This window comes from Bombina bombina, chromosome 1 (assembly GCF_027579735.1).
Source record: "Bombina bombina isolate aBomBom1 chromosome 1, aBomBom1.pri, whole genome shotgun sequence".
Lineage (NCBI taxonomy): Eukaryota > Metazoa > Chordata > Amphibia > Anura > Bombinatoridae > Bombina > Bombina bombina.
Window position 1 is genome coordinate 547,694,359 of NC_069499.1, and position 19,929 is coordinate 547,714,287.

The 19,929-nt window shown below is 39.0% G+C and overlaps 1 protein-coding gene across 1 annotated transcript in view; it reads right to left on the minus strand.

The window, feature by feature from the left end:
• Positions 1-19,929, minus strand: part of KIAA2012 (KIAA2012 ortholog) — a 306,316-nt gene that overhangs the window by 230,250 nt on the left and 56,137 nt on the right. The window contains exon 8 of the mRNA XM_053713277.1: positions 13,403-13,600. Within this exon, the coding sequence (XP_053569252.1) occupies positions 13,403-13,600 (198 nt within the window). The remainder of the gene's footprint in view (positions 1-13,402; positions 13,601-19,929) is intronic.

The window sequence follows — 19,929 nt, forward strand, 5'->3', positions numbered from 1 at the left end:
AGACCAATGAGCCCAGACTTTCGCAGTTATATTATGATCAGCACTTTCTAAGTTCTGGACCGACAAAACATAATGGAGTATGTATCTCTTTTAGGAAGGGTACCTCATTCACTCTACTAGACAAATACACTGACGCAGAAGGACGGATTTTAGTTCTGACAGGTCTTTACTATGGTAGACCCATTACACTGGCAAACATATATGCACCTATCCGTCCCAGATCTTCATTTTTCCGCAAGGTCATTAATCATATTTTGGATATCTCGAAAGGCCCAGTTTTCCTAGGCGGAGACTTTAATTTCCCAATCTGCCCCACACTAGACACCTCCACAGGCCGCTCCTATATGCAAAACTCGCAGATAAAAGCTAACTGGCAGGCCATACGTAATATACCCATGTTTGACACCTGGAGAGTGACACACCCAGCTACAAAAGACTTTACATTCTTCTCTAATCCACAACGCTCATACACACGCCTAGATTATATATTATGCGAACAACGAACACTACCCTCACTATGTGACTCTAGACTTTTTCACACTGCCTGGTCTGATCATAGTATGGTGTGCACCAATTTTTTATGGTCAGCTAAGCCACAATTTCAGCAACACTGGAGACTAAGTGACCAGATTTTCTTAGACCCATTGATCATAACTGACATAGAAGAAAAGAAGACTGAGTTCTTTACTTTTAATACCCCCTCAGCCACATCCGCAACCAATAATTGGGAAGCATATAAATGCTATATAAGGGGGGTAATAATGGGGCACACGCATAGACAACGTAAGCAAAGAGAGAGCCAACTTAATTCATTAACATCCAACTTTAACAAGTGTGAAAATTACCTAAAACAGAACCCTCAATCTCACCTTCTCCTACAGAAATCCCAACAGGCCAGAGAAGAACTTCACCAATATTTAATTAAAAATGCACATATGAAAGCCATAGCCTCCGAATCAAAATTCTTTGTTGAAAGTAATAAAACTGGGCGCCTCCTTGCTAGATCCCTGAAAAAGAAACGCTACAAAACCTTTATTGATAAAATTACAGGCCCGGATGGTACCACATTTACCACGAACACTGACATTGTCAACCAATTTGCACAATACTACTCCTCATTATATAACCTCCCCTCCCTTGACATGGAAACTAAACTAACTAAGATTAATAGCTACTTATCTAATATCCAGCTTCCAACATTACTTCAGGAAGACTGCGAGGCGTTGGATGATAGATTCACTATTCAGGAACTTATGCTGGCAATTAAAAGCCTCCCCCTGGGGAAAGCCCCGGGACCTGACGGTTTTACGCCTAAATTCTATCATCTGTTTAAAACCCTATTAGGCCCCCACTTGTTGAGCATGTACCAATCATTAGATGAAGAAGGCCAGCTAACCCCAAACCTCCTAGAAGCCACTATTTCTGTTATCCCTAAGCCAAATAAACCAGCTGATAAGGTAGCCAATTACCGCCCTATCTCCTTAATAAACATTGATATTAAATTATATGCTAAACTAATTGCCACGAGAATTAATAAATATTTACCCTCTTTGGTGCACACTGACCAAGTGGGATTTATTCCACGCAGGGAGGCCAAAGATAATACCATTCGGGTTCTGCACACTTTGCTTACCGCTTCATCTACCAAATTGCCCCTGATCTTGCTATCCACAGATGCGGAGAAGGCCTTCGACAGGGTGGACTGGGATTTTCTCTGGTCCATCCTGTCGAGGTTTGGATTCTCGCAAAAATTAATTGCTCGCATTAAAGTACTCTATTCTGGCCCTTCAGCGCGCGTTAACGCAAACAATACACTCTCACAAAAAATCCACATAAACAATGGCACACCTCAGGGATGCCCCCTATCACCTCTCCTATTCGCTCTGGCGGTGGAGGCATTAGCGGCATGAATTAGAAGCAATCCCCTTGTTCACGGAGTCACTTTTGGAGAGATATGTCAAAAATGTCTTTTATATGCTGATGACATTATATTTACAATAAGCTCTCCACTTTCATCCATCCCCACCATACTCAGAGAACTAGAAAGTTATAAATTGGTTTCCAATTTCTCTATCAATATGGAAAAATCAATGATATTACCCTTACATCTTGCAGAGGACGAGGTACAGTATATAACAAATAATACCTCCTTCCAGATAACTAGCAAAATTAGATACCTAGGGATAGACATATCTTCTAATCACACGTAATTGTTTAATCTTAATTATATACCTCTCCAAATAGAAACTAACAAATCCCTAGAGCTTTGGAGTAAACAGGGCCACCTTTCTTGGACTGGACGTATTAATACAATAAAAATGAACATCCTTCCTAAATATCTATATCTGTTCCAGGTCCTCCCACTAGATCTCCCCACTCAGTACCTAATAAAACAACAAAAAATGTTCGACTTATTCATATGGGATCATAAAAGAGCCAGGGTGGCCAGGAACACCCTGTTTTTAAAGAGAGAAGATGGAGGTTTGGGATCCCCAAATCTGATGTATTATTATAAAGCTGCACATATGGCTCGCATAGTTGCATGGAAACATTCCCCCCTAGAGAAACCCTGGATACAGATAGAAACATCTCTGGTGGGTGGCCTAAATCTGGGCGACCAGTGCTGGATCCCACACAGAAATAGACCAACAGAAATCTGGGGAAACTACTATATAGCTTCTACCCTTAAAATATGGGATAAAACCCTAACTGAAGAAAATCAGATTTCGACTCCCATTTCCCCTCTATCCCCTGTGCTCAACAACCCCTTATTGCTACAAGCACACACCTTTCCCTTACCACGTCTAGACGGTAAATCTACTAACATACCAACACACATGATACTCCAAAATGGACTCATTAGATCCCAAGCTGACATCCATCAACTTCTAGGTGCTCCTTTCCACCTATGGTTCCCATACCTACAAATTAGACATGCTATACATAACAGTGCCCATAAGGCTAATCTCGTCAGACCTCTTACCCCCTTTGAAACACTGTGCACAACTACCTCAGTCGCTAAATCCCATGTGTCCATTATATACAAACTTCTCAGAGGAACTTTCCCTAGTAAAAAACCCACATACATCATAAAATGGGAAAAAGAATTAAACATAGTAATCACAGACATCCAGTGGCAGCGAATTTTTTTAGAGACCAAAAAATCCTCCCTATCAATGGCAATGGTTGAAACAAACTACAAACTTCTTTCAAGGTGGTATCTGACCCCCCACCGCTTACGTAGCATTTTTCCTAACTCCTCCTCACTGTGTTGGAGACACTGTGGGGAAGTGGGTACTCTCTCACACATTTGGTGGTCCTGTCCCTACCTGCGTCCTTATTGGGACAGCATAAATAAACACATTGACAGGGTGTTGGGTAGACCTGTAGTACTCACACCAAGTCTGGTACTGCTGAGTGATATTCCTAAAATTACTTGTGTATATAGAAAGAAACTACTGCAATGTATGCTCAGCTGCGCTAGGCGCTTGATCCCTAGGTTTTGGAAAAAAACTGCTGTCCCCTCATACACTATGTGGGTAAAGGAAGTGAGTCATGTGCTGGAATTGGAAAAAATATATTATACATATAAAAGGAAACAGGATGCTATTGTAGATATAATTTTTATATGGGAACAGCAGACCACCTAGACCCTGAAAACAAACAAAGATAAACCCTAAAAATGTTGATGCAGCCAATTGTGTCTGATATATGTGCTTTGACATAATATGTTTCATATTTCTCCACTTGACCCAACAAAACTAGGAGTAAAATGCTTTAAATTGATATTATACTATGTTATATGACCCTAATGTAAATGCTAATGACAATGTGAGCACTGTCTGTACACTTGACGTTACACTCTTGTACACTTGTTATATGTGATTTTCAGTTTGATCTTGCTTTGAAAATAATAAAAATTATTTGATGAAAAAAAAAAAAAAGATAGAACATCTGGCACATCCGCAAGACGCTTGAGTAACAAAAAGATAATACAGAAATCTGACCCCTCAGACTACTGACTGAAATCCCTTCTCCAGACCTTCCTGGAGAAAAGACAAAATCCTAGGAATCCTGACCCTACTCCAAGAGTAGCCCTTGAATTCACACCAATAAAGGTAATTACTCCATACCCCATGGTGAATCTTTCTAGAAACAGGCTTGCGAGCCTGAAACATGATCTCAATGACCGACACAGAAAACCCACGCTTAGACAGAACTAAGCGTTCAATCTCCAAGCAATCAGCTTCAGAGAAACGAGGATCAGATGAAGGAATGTACCCTGCATAGAAGATCCTCCCTCAGAGGCAACCTCCAAGGTGGAAGAGATGACATCTTCACTAGATCTGCATGCCAGATCCTGCAAGACCATGCAGGAGCTATTAGGATTACCAATACTTTCTCCTATTTGATACAAGCAATGACTTGAAAAAGGAGAGCAAACGGAGGAAAGATATATGCCAGACTGAAAACCCAAGGAACCGCCAGAGAATCTATTAGAGTGGCCTGCGGGTCTCTTTACCCTGAACCGTATCTCCATCAGATTCAACTCCAGCCAGTTGAGGGTTAATTTGAAGAACACCTCCGGATGGAGAGACCACTACCCGGGATGAAATGGCTGTCTGCTCAGGAAAACTGCTTGCAGTGTTCACTCCTGGAATGTGTATGGCAGATAGACACCAACAATGAGCTTCTGCCCAATGAATAATCCGAGCCACCTCCTTCATGGCTAAGGAACTCTTCCTGTCCTAAACTCTTCCCTGGTGAATGATGTAAGTCACTGACAGAGGTAGTCCGGCTAGAACCGGATAAACCGAGTTTAGGACAACTGAAACTAAGCCCTCAAAACATTATAAATTGCTCTCAACTCCAAGATGATCATGATAAGAGCAGAATCCTCTTGACGACTGGTCTAGATCTACCCTCTGAGACAAATGGTCCCCGTTTCATTGACTGAGCATGCATGACTGCAAAGCTCCCAAATGGAATCGAGCAAAGGGAAAGTTGTTTATGGAAACAACCATCAGACCAATTCCATACAAAGAGCCCAAAAAAAAGACTGCAGAGAGAGTCAAGAATAAAAAAATTAAGGATTTTCTGACCTCTGTCAGAAATATTTACCTAGATAGGGAAACTATAATTGTCCCTAAGACCCTTGTAGTTGGAACACAGGAACTCTTTTTTTAGATTTGCTTCCACTGAGAAAATGAAGAAAAGACAACAAGGTCTCTGAATTAGAGATTTCTTGAAAAAAGGACGGCAACTGAAACAAAATGTCGTTCAGGAAGGGCGCCCCTGCAATTCCCCAAGACCTGAAAGAGTATTCTAGAAAGGCAAATCTCAGGAACTTGAGACAATCCCGTAGGATGGGAACATGAAGGTACACATCCTTTAGGTCTATGTTTGTCATGAACTGACCCTCTTGAGCCAAAGGAAGAATAGAATGAATAGTTTCCATCTGGAAAGACGGTACTCAGAGAAACTTGTAAAAGAAAATCCTAGGCCCTGTTCCATTACTGGAACTATTGCTCCCAGTGAGGAGGTCCTGAACCCAGTTCAAGAATGCCTCTCTATTTACCTAGAGTAGAAATATGTCCATGGGAGGAAAAGTTTAAATTCTTTTTGAAACCTTAAGATACTATGTCCATAGCCCAAGGATCTGGGACAACTTGTATCCATATCCAACCCCAGATTGGGGCAAACCCAACATGTTGACTTAGACTCAGCTGCGGGTTTCTTTGATTACTTCCCCTAGTTTCAAGACTGATAGGGTTTCCAAGAAGACTTGGACTGATCCTGCTTAAAAGAGGGAGAGGAAGACTTTCTGAAGATACTGAAAGGAACGAAAATTACTTTGACATCCATTATCTATATTCTTCTTGACTTGTGGAAGAAAAGATCTTTCCACCCAAAGAATCAGAAATTATTTCTGCCACCATGTCCAAACAAGTCTTACCCTTGTAAGGAAGCGCTAGAAGCTTGGACTTTTTGCCTTGTGGCTAGGACAAAGAAGCCAGATATCTTGGCTCCCAGTCTAATAATTTAGCATGGTGGCATCAGAAATAAAGGAATTGGCTAGATTGAAAGCCTTAATCCTGTTTAGGATCTCCACCATAAGAGTCTCTACCAAAATTGATATAGACAAGGCGTTGCACCAATAAGATTCCGCACTTGAAACAGTATCAATGCAAACTGCAAGTTGCCATTGAAGACCTTGATGAACATACATCTTCTTCAAATAAGCCTCCAGCTTTTTTCCATAGGATCCTTAAAAGAACAGCTAACCTCTATAGGAATAGTAGTTCTCTTAGCCAGAGTAGAAATAGCCCCTTCTACTTTAGGCCCCGTGCGCCATGAATCTATAATGGAGTCAGCAACAGGAAACATCTTTTAAAGACAAGAGACAGGAAAAAAGGTATCCCTGGCATTTCCCATTCCTGTGCAATAATCTCCGTTGCACGGTCAGGAACAAGAAACACTTCCACAGAGGAAGGAACATTGTAGTAACAATTAAGTTTACTAGATGTCTAGGGTTGACAACGACAGGCGTATCGGAGTCATCCAAAGTAGCCAAAACCTCCTTTAACAATACATGAAGGTGTTCAAGCTTAAATCTGATGGATACTACTTCAGCCTCAGATGAGGAAATTATACTGTCCGATTCTGAGATTTCACCCTCAGATGCTTCCGATGTATCCTCCTCATCAGACTTATGAGGAATGGAACCCGTGCAGCAGGAGATGGAACAGAAACCTTACTATCTGAATCTCTAGGGCCTAGATTTGGAGTTCGGCGGTAGCCGTCAAAACCAGCGTTAGAGGCTCCTAACGCTGGTTTTGGCCGCCCGCTGGTATTTGGAGTCAGTGATTAAAGGGTCTAACGCTCACTTTTCAGCCGCGACTTTTCCATACCGCAGATCCCCCTACGCCATTTGCGTAGCCTATCTTTTCAATGGGATCTTTCTAACGCTGGTATTTAGAGTCGTTTCTGAAGTGAGCGTTAGAGCTCTAACGACAAGATTCCAGCCGCCTGAAAATAGCAGGAGTTAAGAGCTTTCTGGCTAACGCCGGTTCATAAAGCTCTTAACTACTGTACCCTAAAGTACACTAACACCCATAAACTACCTATGTACCCCTAAACCGAGCTCCCCCCACATCGCCGCCACTCGATTAAAATTTTTAACCCCTAATCTGCCGACCGCCACCTACGTTATACTTATGTACCCCTAATCTGCTGCCCCTAACCCCGCCGACCCCTGTATTACATTTATTAACCCCTAACCTGCCCCCCACAACGTCGCCGCCAGCTACTTAAAATAATTAACCCCTAATCTTCCGACCGCAAAGCGCCGCCACCTACGTTATCCCTATGTACCCCTAATCTGCTACCCCTAACACCGCCGACCCCTATATTATATTTATTAACCCCTAATCTGTCCCCCTCAACGTCGCCGACACCTGCCTACACTTATTAACCCCTAATCTGCCGAGCGGACCTGAGCGCTACTATAATAAAGTTATTAACCCCTAATCCGCATCACTAACCCTATCATAAATAGTATTAACCCCTAATCTGCCCTCCCTAACATCGCCGACAGCTACCTTCAATTATTAACCCCTAATCTGCCGAGCGGACCTCACCGCTATTCTAATAAATGTATTAACCCCTAAAGCTAAGTCTAACCCTAACACTAACACCCCCCTAAGTTAAATATAATTTACATCTAACGAAATAAATTAACTCTTATTAAATAAATTATTCCTATTTAAAGCTAAATACTTACCTGTAAAATAAATCCTAATATAGCTACAATATAAATTATAATTATATTATAGCTATTTTAGGATTTATATTTATTTTACAGGCAACTTTGTAATTATTTTAACCAGGTACAATAGCTATTAAATAGTTAAGAACTATTTAATAGTTACCTAGTTAAAATAATAACAAATTTACCTGTAAAATAAATCCTAACCTAAGTTATAATTAAACCTAACACTACCCTATCAATAAAATAATTAAATAAACTACCTACAATTACCTACAATTAACCTAACACTACACTATCAATAAATTAATTAAACACAATTCCTACAAATAAATACAATTAAATAAACTAGCTAAAGTACAAAAAATAAAAAAGAACTAAGTTACAGAAAATAAAAAAATATTTACAAACATAAGAAAAATATTACAACAATTTTAAACTAATTACACCTACTCTAAGCCCCCTAATAAAATAACAAAGACCCCCAAAATAAAAAATTCCCTACCCTATTCTAAATTAAAAAAGTTACAAGCTCTTTTACCTTACCAGCCCTGAACAGGGCCCTTTGCGGGGCATGCCCCAAGAATTTCAGCTCTTTTGCCTGTAAAAAAAAACATACAATACCCCCCCCCCAACATTACAACCCACCACCCACATACCCCTAATCTAACCCAAACCCCCCTTAAATAAACCTAACACTAAGCCCCTGAAGATCTTCCTACCTTGTCTTCACCATCCAGGTATCACCGATCCGTCCTGGCTCCAAGATCTTCATCCAACCCAAGCGGGGGTTGGCGATCCATAATCCGGTCCAGAAGAGGCTCCAAAGTCTTCCTCCTATCCGGCAAGAAGAGGACATCCGGACCGGCAAACATCTTCTCCAAGCGGCATCTTCGATCTTCTTCCATCCGGAGCGAAGCGGCAGGATCCTGAAGACATCCAGCGCGGAACATCCATCCGGACCGACGACTGAACGACGAATGACTGTTCCTTTAAGGGACGTCATCCAAGATGGCGTCCCTCGAATTCCGATTGGCTGATAGGATTCTATCAGCCAATCGGAATTAAGGTAGGAATTTTCTGATTGACTGATGGAATCAGCCAATCAGAATCTAGTTCAATCCGATTGGCCGATCCAATCAGCCAATCAGATTGAGTTCGCATTCTATTGGCTGATCGGAACAGCCAATAGAATGCAAGCTCAATCTGATTGGCTGATTGGATCAGCCAATCGGATTGAACTTGATTCTGATTGGCTGATTCCATCAGCCAATCAGAAAATTCCTACCTTAATTCCGATTGGCTGATAGAATCCTATCAGCCAATCGGAATTCGAGGGACGCCATCTTGGATGACGTCCCTTAAAGGAACAGTCATTCGTCGTTCAGTCGTCGGTCCGGATGGATGTTCCGCGCTGGATGTCTTCAGGATCCTGCCGCTTCGCTCCGGATGGAAGAAGATCGAAGATGCCGCTTGGAGAAGATGTTTGCCGGTCCGGATGTCCTCTTCTTGCCGGATAGGAGGAAGACTTTGGAGCCTCTTCTGGACCGGATTATGGATCGCCAACCCCCGCTTGGGTTGGATGAAGATCTTGGAGCCAGGACGGATCGGTGATACCTGGATGGTGAAGACAAGGTAGGAAGATCTTCAGGGGCTTAGTGTTAGGTTTATTTAAGGGGGGTTTGGGTTAGATTAGGGGTATGTGGGTGGTGGGTTGTAATGTTGCGGGGGGGGGGGTATTGTATGTTTTTTTTTACAGGCAAAAGAGCTGAAATTCTTGGGGCATGCCCCGCAAAGGGCCCTGTTCAGGGCTGGTAAGGTAAAAGAGCTTGTAACTTTTTTAATTTAGAATAGGGTAGGGAATTTTTTATTTTGGGGGTCTTTGTTATTTTATTAGGGGGCTTAGAGTAGGTGTAATTAGTTTAAAATTGTTGTAATATTTTTCTTATGTTTGTAAATATTTTTTTATTTTCTGTAACTTAGTTCTTTTTTATTTTTTGTACTTTAGCTAGTTTATTTAATTGTATTTATTTGTAGGAATTGTGTTTAATTAATTTATTGATAGTGTAGTGTTAGGTTAATTGTAGGTAATTGTAGGTAGTTTATTTAATTATTTTATTGATAGGGTAGTGTTAGGTTTAATTATAACTTAGGTTAGGATTTATTTTACAGGTAAATTTGTTATTATTTTAACTAGGTAACTATTAAATAGTTCTTAACTATTTAATAGCTATTGTACCTGGTTAAAATAATTACAAAGTTGCCTGTAAAATAAATATTAATCCTAAAATAGCTATAATATAATTATAATTTATATTGTAGCTATATTAGGATTTATTTTACAGGTAAGTATTTAGCTTTAAATAGGAATAAGTTATTTAATAAGAGTTAATTTATTTCGTTAGATAAATATTATATTTAACTTAGGGGGGTGTTAGTGTTAGGGTTAGACTTAGCTTTAGGGGTTAATCCATTTATTAGAATAGCGGTGAGCTCCGATCGGAAGATTAGGGGTTAATAATTGAAGGTAGGTGTCGGCGATGTTAGGGAGGGCAGATTAGGGGTTAATACTATTTATGATAGGGTTAGTGAGGCGGATTAGGGGTTAATAACTTTATTATAGTAGCGCTCAGGTCCGCTCGGCAGATTAGGGGTTAATAAGTGTAGGCAGGTGTCGGCGACGTTGTGGGGGGCAGGTTAGGGGTTAATAAATATAATATAGGGGTCGGCGGTGTTAGGGGTAGCAGATTAGGGGTACATAGGGAGAACGTAGGTTGCGGCGGTTTACGGAGCAGCAGATTAGGGGTTAAAAAAAATATGCAGGGGTCAGCGATAGCGGGGGCGGCAGATTAGGGGTTAATAAGTGTAAGGGTAGGGGTGTTTAGACTCGGGGTACATGTTAGGGTGTTAGGTGCAGACGTAGGAAGTGTTTCCCCATAGGAAACAATGGGGCTGCGTTAGGAGCTGAACGCTGCTTTTTTGCAGGTGTTAGGTTTTTTTTCAGCTCAAACAGTCCCATTGTTTCCTATGGGAGAATCGTGCACGAGCACGTTTTTGAGGCCGGCCGCGTCCGTAAGCAACTCTGGTATCGAGAGTTGCATTTGCGGTAAAAATTCTCTACGCTCCTTTTTTGGAGCCTAACGCAGCATTTGTTTGAACTCTCGATACCAGAGTTAATTTTATGGTGCGGCCAGAAAAAAGCCCGCGGAGCGTTAACAGCCCTTTTACCGCCGAACTCCAAATCTAGGCCTAGGTTTCCTCTAGCGTTTTCCCTTCAACATAGGAAAAAACAGATAAAGCCGCAGATACTGCAGAAGATACCTGTGCAGCAATTTCTGCAGGCAAATACACTCCTCCAGGAGACTGAGAGGGAATGCATGGCACTATATGTGTAGCCATTAAAGGGACATTAAACCCAAAAATTGTCTTTCATGATTCAGATAGAGGATACAATTTTTAAAAAGTTTCCAATTCACTTCTATTTTCTTTAACCCATCATAGTGCCAGTCTCCCAAACCTAGAGTGCACAGTTGCACTTCAAGGCTAAGTAAATTACATAGGGTGCATGGTGAGGCTACTATTGGCTGGAAGAGCTGCCAGTCAAATACCACACTAAGAAAATCTATGACAGAGGCTGTATTAAAGCAGGTAACGGAGCCTCACAACAATGGTGTTTTATAGAAGTTGTATTCGATTCTGCACAATTTTTCAGGACCAAATATCACAGCTAGCTCTGATAGGCACACACTACTACACAGCTCAAAAGCAGAAGTAGAAATGACTATAATGCGGAAGATGTTAACTAGAATAAAACCTCCCTATTTAGGTTAACAGTGGATTGCACAAGCCTGTTAAGGATTTAATGCCTGACTTGCTGGCATGATTGGGCAGGAAAAGTTGTACATATGAATGGTCAGACTCCCTGTACATGACTGCAAAAGAAGGAGCTCTTTTGTCAAACAATCACAGCTCCCTCCCCTTCTTCTGTGTTCTTCACTCCTTTTTATTGGTGCCTAAAGTTTGTAACGAAAATGAAACGAATGACATTACTAAACATGCAAAAATTTCCTTACGGTCCAATTTTGGTCCCATTTCCATTTGTCCCCTCGGTATATCACGATGTCCCATTGAATGCACATCTTAAGTAATATACTTTGTTTTTTTGTATTGGCAGAGCCTGGAAATACACTGTGATACACAATTACAATAGGGCTTTACAGATCTGCTTGCGACTTCTTTCTTTCTATGTTTTTCTTCCCATGCTCTCATTCTCAATCAGTAGCAAATTAATTCCACTTACCTAATAGTTGCCCTTATCTAACTACGTACTAACATCATTCTCACCTTTGTAGTCCCCACCTTCTGTTTCTCATCCTCCTACCCATCTAGATTGTAAATTCTGGCTGGAATAGGACCCTCAATTCCCCCTGTATTTGTTTGTTACATTTTGTCCGGTGTCTTAAAAATATTTTATCATCGTACTTTTATATTTGTACCCACGGACAGCGCTATAGAATTTGTTTTGTCACTTTATAAATAAAAAATAATAATAATAATTCTTTTTACTCCGTAGGTTTCAAGATACCTAGCAGTTGGCCTTTATTATGCACTGTGCTAACGTATATATCATTATCCTTACACATTGTGTACCTTCTAGATAGGAGAAAGACAATAAAACATATATTGTTTTATTTGTTTCCTGAAATATTATAAATACCTACAGGTTTGTAATTAAACAATATTTGAGCAGTAAGGAATAATTGTAAAATTATAATGTTTAATGAGTAAGATATTATATAGCGGTGGAACAGCAGCTTTAATTTCAGCATAAGGCTTTACTGGAATATTTTGCAAGAGCTAATACTCATATAACCCATATTTATCAGAAAGATAAAAACACCCTATTCCTGGCAAGCATAACAAGAGGTTTTCAGCCGAAATTCACATAATACTAGACATTCTCATTGTCACCTCTTCTCATTGGCATGCACTACTCCCCTGTCTGCCTTTGCCAAAATCTTAAGACAGATAATCAATCATCAGTCACTAAGAGGTCAGTGAAGACAACCCCTTTATCTTTCAGGAAAGGAAAAAATAAGCCCTGACTCACAGGAAGTTGCAGACTTTGATATGATGCTGAATGCAAAAGCTCCAAATGCTGCAGATAAAAAGGATGTCTACTGTCCACATGCAATCTTTAATGGCCAAATCAAATTAACAACTAGTTTAAACCCCTTGACTATTAAACATAGAACTTATATAATGTGAGACGACATGAAGAGCCTGAGGCATTGCCAGATAGCCTCTGGGGAAGTTAGATCCCCAACAATAGCGGACCTAATCAACAGAGGGCCCTGGTGCAACTTTTTTGAGCCTCCGAAGGTAACTCATTAGTAAGCAATATCAATAATATACAAGCTGCTCTGTATGATGCAACATTAGTGACAATGAGGAAATCTTACTGTATGAAAATACAGAGCTCATTGGGTGATAAGGACAATTCCCAGATTGAATAGTGGACAGGCAGTACCATTTTTGTAAGTCTCTTTAAATATTTTTATATAATATATATAAATATATATCACATACACATACATAAATGATATTAATGCACCATAATTTAATAAGTCCCACCTTTAAGTTCTTCAGGGATAGAGCCTCTAATAATGCCGGTTGGAATTGGCTTGGGGCCAGCAGTGCCACTACTGCTGCTGTTGGAGCTCGTAACCTTTAAACCTGCCATGCTGCTCTGGTTTCCGGGTCCTTTCTTTCCATTTATAGGGGGTAGGGATCCTATTGGTGGGGCTTCAGGCATGGTGAGTACATCACCACCTGGGAAAAATGACAAATAAACTTTCAGAAGGCTATCGTTTGGTTGCTAAATACATTTCAGAAATAAGGAGATGCTGCTTGGAGTGACTCATTAAAGGGACATGGAACTCCCAAATTGACTGTTTATAAGAAAACACATCTAAATTTGAGAAGACATTCCTCAGGATATTAAATCCAAGGTGCATATAATTTAAAGGGATATTGCACACATTTCAGACATTTAAACATATTTAAATGATTATTTGTCTAAAAAAAATGTAAAGCAAAGCTGTTTACCTTTAAATTAAAATTAACACAGCAGTATCACATCTGTAGCTTCTATCAATGGACAACGGCACAGCTCTGCAAGACTCGCTAGAATACGTTTGCTTGACAGTATCATGCATTTTCCAAAGAACAAAACAAGTGTAATTTGAAACGCCTTCCTTTTCAATTAAAAAAAGAAAATAGTATTGTAATATAACATTTAACTGGCGTGCGCATGTGCAGGTGCGTGTTTTGTTTGAAGAGGAAAGGTCTTAGATGCTGAAAAGAAGCATTGCCCCAAGACTATGTTGACAATTTTTTGGCAGTTTTAAAGTTTTAAAATACTCTTCTAAAATGCATGATATGTTATTACACATTCCATGTCCCATTTAGTGAAAGTGCTTGAAAAAAGTGCAACATCAATGAAGAAGAAAGAAAAGAGGTCTAACTCTAAAGCTGGTAAGCAAAAGGTAATGTTAGTAAACTATGCAAGACAATACAATTAAAACATGATGCTAATATGAATTTCAGCCATATATGGTTAAAGTTAAACCTTCTAATTTTTAACAATAAAAAGCTGTGTTTTGTGTTGAACCATTTTATTTTAAAAATCCCTTTCTTTTACTATGTGCTTAAATCCTGCAAAATTGTTGTTTTCCTGTCCTACTCCAAATAAGGATTCAGCTGATAAGGAAACGAGAAGCAGGCATACATAGGTATGCTCCCACCATTGGCTGCATCCTCATCAGGTGCAGAAAGTGTTTAAAGGGACAGTATAGGCCAAAATAAACTTTCATGATTCAGATAGAGCATGTAATTTTAAACAATTTTCCAATTTACTTTTATCACCAATTTTGCTTTGTTCTCTTGGTATTCTTAGTTGAAAGTTTAACCTAGGAGGTTCATGTGCTAATTTCTTAGACCTTGAAGCCCACCTCTTTCAGATTGCATTTTAACAGTTTTTCACCACTAGAGGGTGTTAGTTCACATATTTCATATAGATAACACTGTGCTCGTGCACGTGAAGTTATCTGGGAGCAGGCACTGATTGGCTAGACTGCAAGTCTGTCAAATGAACTGAAAAAAGGGGCAGTTTGCAGAGGCTTAGATACAAGATAATAAGAGAGGTTAAAAGTGTATTATTATAACTGTGTTGGTTATGCAAAACTGGGAAATGGGTAATAAAGGGATTATCTATCTTTTAAAACAATAAAAATTCTGGTGTAGACTGTCCCTTTAACTCTTTTGGAGGAGTAAACCATAATAAAAGAAAGGGGTATGTTTACAAATGAAATGCTTTTGCTTTTAAACTAGCAATCCCCTTTAATTTTAATATCTAACCACATTTTCTATTGAACATTGACATTTTCAGGCATGACTAAAGAATAGCATTTGAGAATGTCAAAAATATGCCATATATGAATCATTTCCAAGCTACAACTAGATGTGTAGAATGATAATGTCCTAGATTCTGACAGAATTACTTTTAACTGTTTCATTACCTGTACTGGCTCAGGAGCAGAAAAGAGTAATTTGTTGGCACTGCAAGGCTTTTGCCAATTATGTGCAGAGATGAAGCAGCTGCGGGTATATTAATAATTTAGCCAGTGATAACGAGCACTACTTTTCTTTTTCTCGCAACAAATGTATAAGGCCTGAGGTTTTCACACCTAAGTATGGAGCTAATTAGATTATTAGAGTAACGAACTGTGCACCATATCGAGATTTCACAGCTCGGGTTGTCAGATTTTCAGTAGTTTCATGCTCCGTTTAGCTTGCATAAACCATATACAGCTGACAGACTGTTAGTCTATCTGTGCACTGCAAGTGTGAAAAGCTAATACTATTAGTAATATGTAAGCACCAGTCCCTCAAATTCCATCTCTGGACATACCAGGCAGAATTATTAGGCGAACTGACATATCGCTCACCAACTGCTTTATAGTCAATCTGAGTTATTTTAGCTCAAACTATGACATTGTTATAAATCAGTACTGGCGTCTCAGTGACATAACCTAGAAAGAGATGAAAGACTAAGATTTCTACAAATGACCATTGAAACAACCTTTTAAACATGTCTACGTTTGAAAGAAACACTGACATCCCTATTTCTTTATTATACACAGAAAATAATATGTTGAAACTATGTCAAATATATTTTTAAATCCCTGAAATTGGCATTTAAAAACCTAAAAGGGAGATTTTACTAAAAAAAAAATCCAACATACTAAAGAAAGAGCAGAATTTATTTACTTGTCAAACATATTTTATACCTAATGTTGACTTTTTTTTAATTTAATGTATTCTTATGCCCATGCAAATGCCCCTTTAGGGGCAATGGGTAGCTTAGGTTTTTTAGTGTTAGTTTTTTTGTATTTTGGGGGGTTTGGTGGGTGGGGAGGTTTTACTGTTAGGGGGAACTTAGGGTTTTTTTTTTAAATGTAAAAGAGCTGTTTAACTTAGGGCAATGCCCTACAAAATGCCCTTTTAAGGGCTATTGGTAGTTTAGTTTAGATTAGGGGGTGTTTTTAATTTAAGGGGCTTTTATATTTTCATAGGGATTAGGTTTAATTTTTTAATTTTTGATCATTTGGTTTATTATTTTCTGTAATGTTAGACTTGTTTATTTTTTATAATTTTAGATTAATTTAGTTTAATCTTAGTTTTTTTTAAAGTACTGTTAGGATTTTTTATTTTAATTGTAATTAAGTATTTATGTAATTTGGTGTTAATTTAGGGGGTGTTAGGTTAGGGGGCTTAGTAATTAACAGCTAGACTACGAGTTTTGAGCGCTATAGGGAAATTAACGACCGCCACAAAAGCGGCAGTATTTCACCTCCCTATAGCGCTGCTATTACAGGTTTTGAAAAAGCAGGCTTGCGCGGGCGATATGGTGGCGTTGAGCTCCATACCTCACCCAAATACAAGTGCTGCTTTGACGTGCTTGTGCACAATTTTCCCATAGACATCAATGGGGAGAGCCGGCAAAAAAAAATCATAACACTTGCAATCACGGAAACAAAAGCTCCATAACGCAGCCCCATTGATGTCTATGGGGAAAGAAAAAGTTATGTTTAAACACCCTAACATAAAAACCACGTCTAAACACCCCTAATCTGCCGCCCCTGACATTGCTGCAACCTACATAATGTTATTAACCCCTAATCTGCTGCCCTTAACATTGCCGCTACCTAAATAAAACTATTAACCCCTAATCTGCCGCTCCCGATATCGCCGCCACCTACATACAGTTATTAATCCCTAATCTGCTGCCCTTAACATTGCCGCAACCTAAATACACTTATTAACCCCTAATCTGCCGCCCTTAACATCGCCACCACCTACATTACAGTTATTAACCCCTAATCTGCCACCCCCAATGTCGCCGCCACTATATTAAAGTTATTAACCCCTAAACCTCTGGCCTCCAACATCACTAACACTAAATAAATATATTAACCCCTAAACTTGACCCTAACGTAACCCTAACCTTAAGCATAACCCTAACGTAACCCTAAGCATAACCCTAAACCCCCCTAACTTAAATATAATTAAAATAAATCTAAATAAAAATTACTATCATTACCTAAATAATTCCTATTTAAAACTAAATACATACTTACCTGTAAAATAAAACCTAAGCATGCTACAAAATAACTAATAGTTACATTGTAGCTATCTTAGGTTTTATTTTTATTTCACAGGTAAGTTTATATTTATTTTAACTAGGTTAGTAAATAGTTATTAACTATTTACTAGCTACCAAATTAAAATAAATACAAAGTTACCTGTAAAATAAAACCTAACCTGCCTTACACTAAAACCTAACATTACAATAAAATAAATTAAATTATTAAAATACAATTATCTAAATTACAAAAAAAAAATAAACACTAAATTATACAAAATAAAAAACGACATTATCAAAAATAAAAACTAATTACTCCTAATCTAATAGCCCTTAAAAGGGCCTTTTGCGGGGCATTGCCCCAAAGAAATCAGCTCTTTTACCTGTAAAAAAAAATACAAACAACCCACCACCCACCCAACCAAACCCCCCAAATAAAAACCTATCTAAATAAACTTAAGCTAACCATTGCCCTGAGAAGGGCATTTGGATGGGCATTGCCCTTAAAAGGGCATTTAGCTCTTTTACATTGCCCAAACCCTAAGCTAAAAATAAAACCCACCCAATAAACCCTTAAAAAAACACTAACCCCCGACAATCCACTTACAGTTTTCAAAGACCGGACATCCATCCTCATCCAGGCGGCAGAAGTCCTCATTGAAGCTGGCAGAAGTCTTATCCAAGCGGGCAGAAGTCCTCCTCAAAACTGGCAGAAGTCTTCATCCAAGCGGCAGATGTCTTCATCCAGACGGCATCTTCTATCTTCATCCATCCAGCGTGGGTCCATCTTCAAGACATCCGGCGCGGAGCATCCTCTTCTTCCGATCATCGCTGGAAAATGAAGTTTCCCTTTAAGTGACGTCATCCAAGATGGCGTCCCTTACATTCCGATTGGCTGATAGAATTCTATCAGCCAATAGGAATTAAAGGGGAAAAATCCTATTGGCTGATCCAATCAGCCAATAGGATTGATCTATAATCCTATTTGCTGATCCAATCAGCAAATAGGATTGAGCTCGCATTCTATTGGCTGATTGGAAAAGCCAGTAGAATGTGAGCTCAATCCTATTGGCTGATCCAATCAGCCAATAGGATTTTTTCCCCTTTAATTCCTATTGGCTGATAGAATATATTTCAGTCAATCGGAATGTAAGGGACGCCATCTTGGATGACATCACTTAAAGGGAACTTCATTTCCAGTGACAATCAGAAGAAGAGGATGCTCCGCACCGGAAGTCTTGAAGATGGACCTGCTCCGCGCCGGATGGATGAAGATAGAAGATGCTGTCTGGATGAAGACTTCTGCCGCTTGGATGAAGACTTCTGCTGGCTTCGAGGAGGACTTCTGCCCACTTGGATGAAGACTTCTGCCGCCTGGATGAGGATGGATGTCCGGTTTTCGAAAACTGTAAGTGGATCGTCGGGGTTATTGTTAGGTTTTTTAAGGGTTTATTGGGTGGGTTTTATTTTTAGCTTAGGGTTTGGGCAATGTAAAAGAGCTAAATGTCCTTTTAAGGGCAATGCCCATCCAAATGCCCTTTTCAGGGCAATGGTTAGCTTAGGTTTATTTAGATAGGTTTTTATTTGGGGGGTTTGGTTGGGTGGGTGGTGGGTTGTTTGTATTTTTTTTTACAGGTACAAGAGTTGAATTCTTTGGGGCAATGCCCCGCAAAAGGCCCTTTTGGGTGGTGGGTTTTACTGCTGGGGGGGGTTGTTTGTATTTTTTTTTACAGGTAAAAGAGCTGATTTATTTGGGGCAATGCCCAGCAAAAGGCCCTTTTAAGGGCCATTGGCAGTTTAGTGTAGGCTAGGGTTTTTTTATTTTGGGGGGCTTTTTTATTTTGATAGGACTATTAGATTAGGAGTAATTCATTTTTATTTTTGATAATTCCATTTTTTATTTTGTGTAATTTAGTGTTTATTTTTTTTTGTAATTTAGATCATTGTATTTTAATAATTTAATTTATTTTATTTTATTGTAATGTTAGGTTTTAGTGTAAGGCAGGTTAGGTTTTATTTTGCAGGTAATTTTGTATTTATTTTAATTAGGTAGCTAGTAAATAGTTAATAACTATTTACTAATTAGTCTAACTAGTTAAAATAAATACAAACTTACCTGTGAAATAAAAATAAAACCTAAGATAGCTACAATGTAACTATTAGTTATATTGTAGCTAGCTTAGGTTTTTTTTTACAGGTAAGTTTGTATTTAGTTTTAAATAGGAATTATTTAGGTAATAATTGTAAGTTTTATTTAGATTTATTTTAATTATATTTAAGTTAGGGGGTGTTAGGGTTACGTTAAGGTTAGGGTTATGCTTAGGGTTACGTTAGGGTTAGGGTTAGGTTTAGGGGTTAATATATTTATGTAGTGATGTGGGAGGCCAGAGGTTTAGGGGTTAATAGTTTAATTTAGTATATTTCGTTGTGGGGGGCTTGCGGTTTAGTGGTTAAT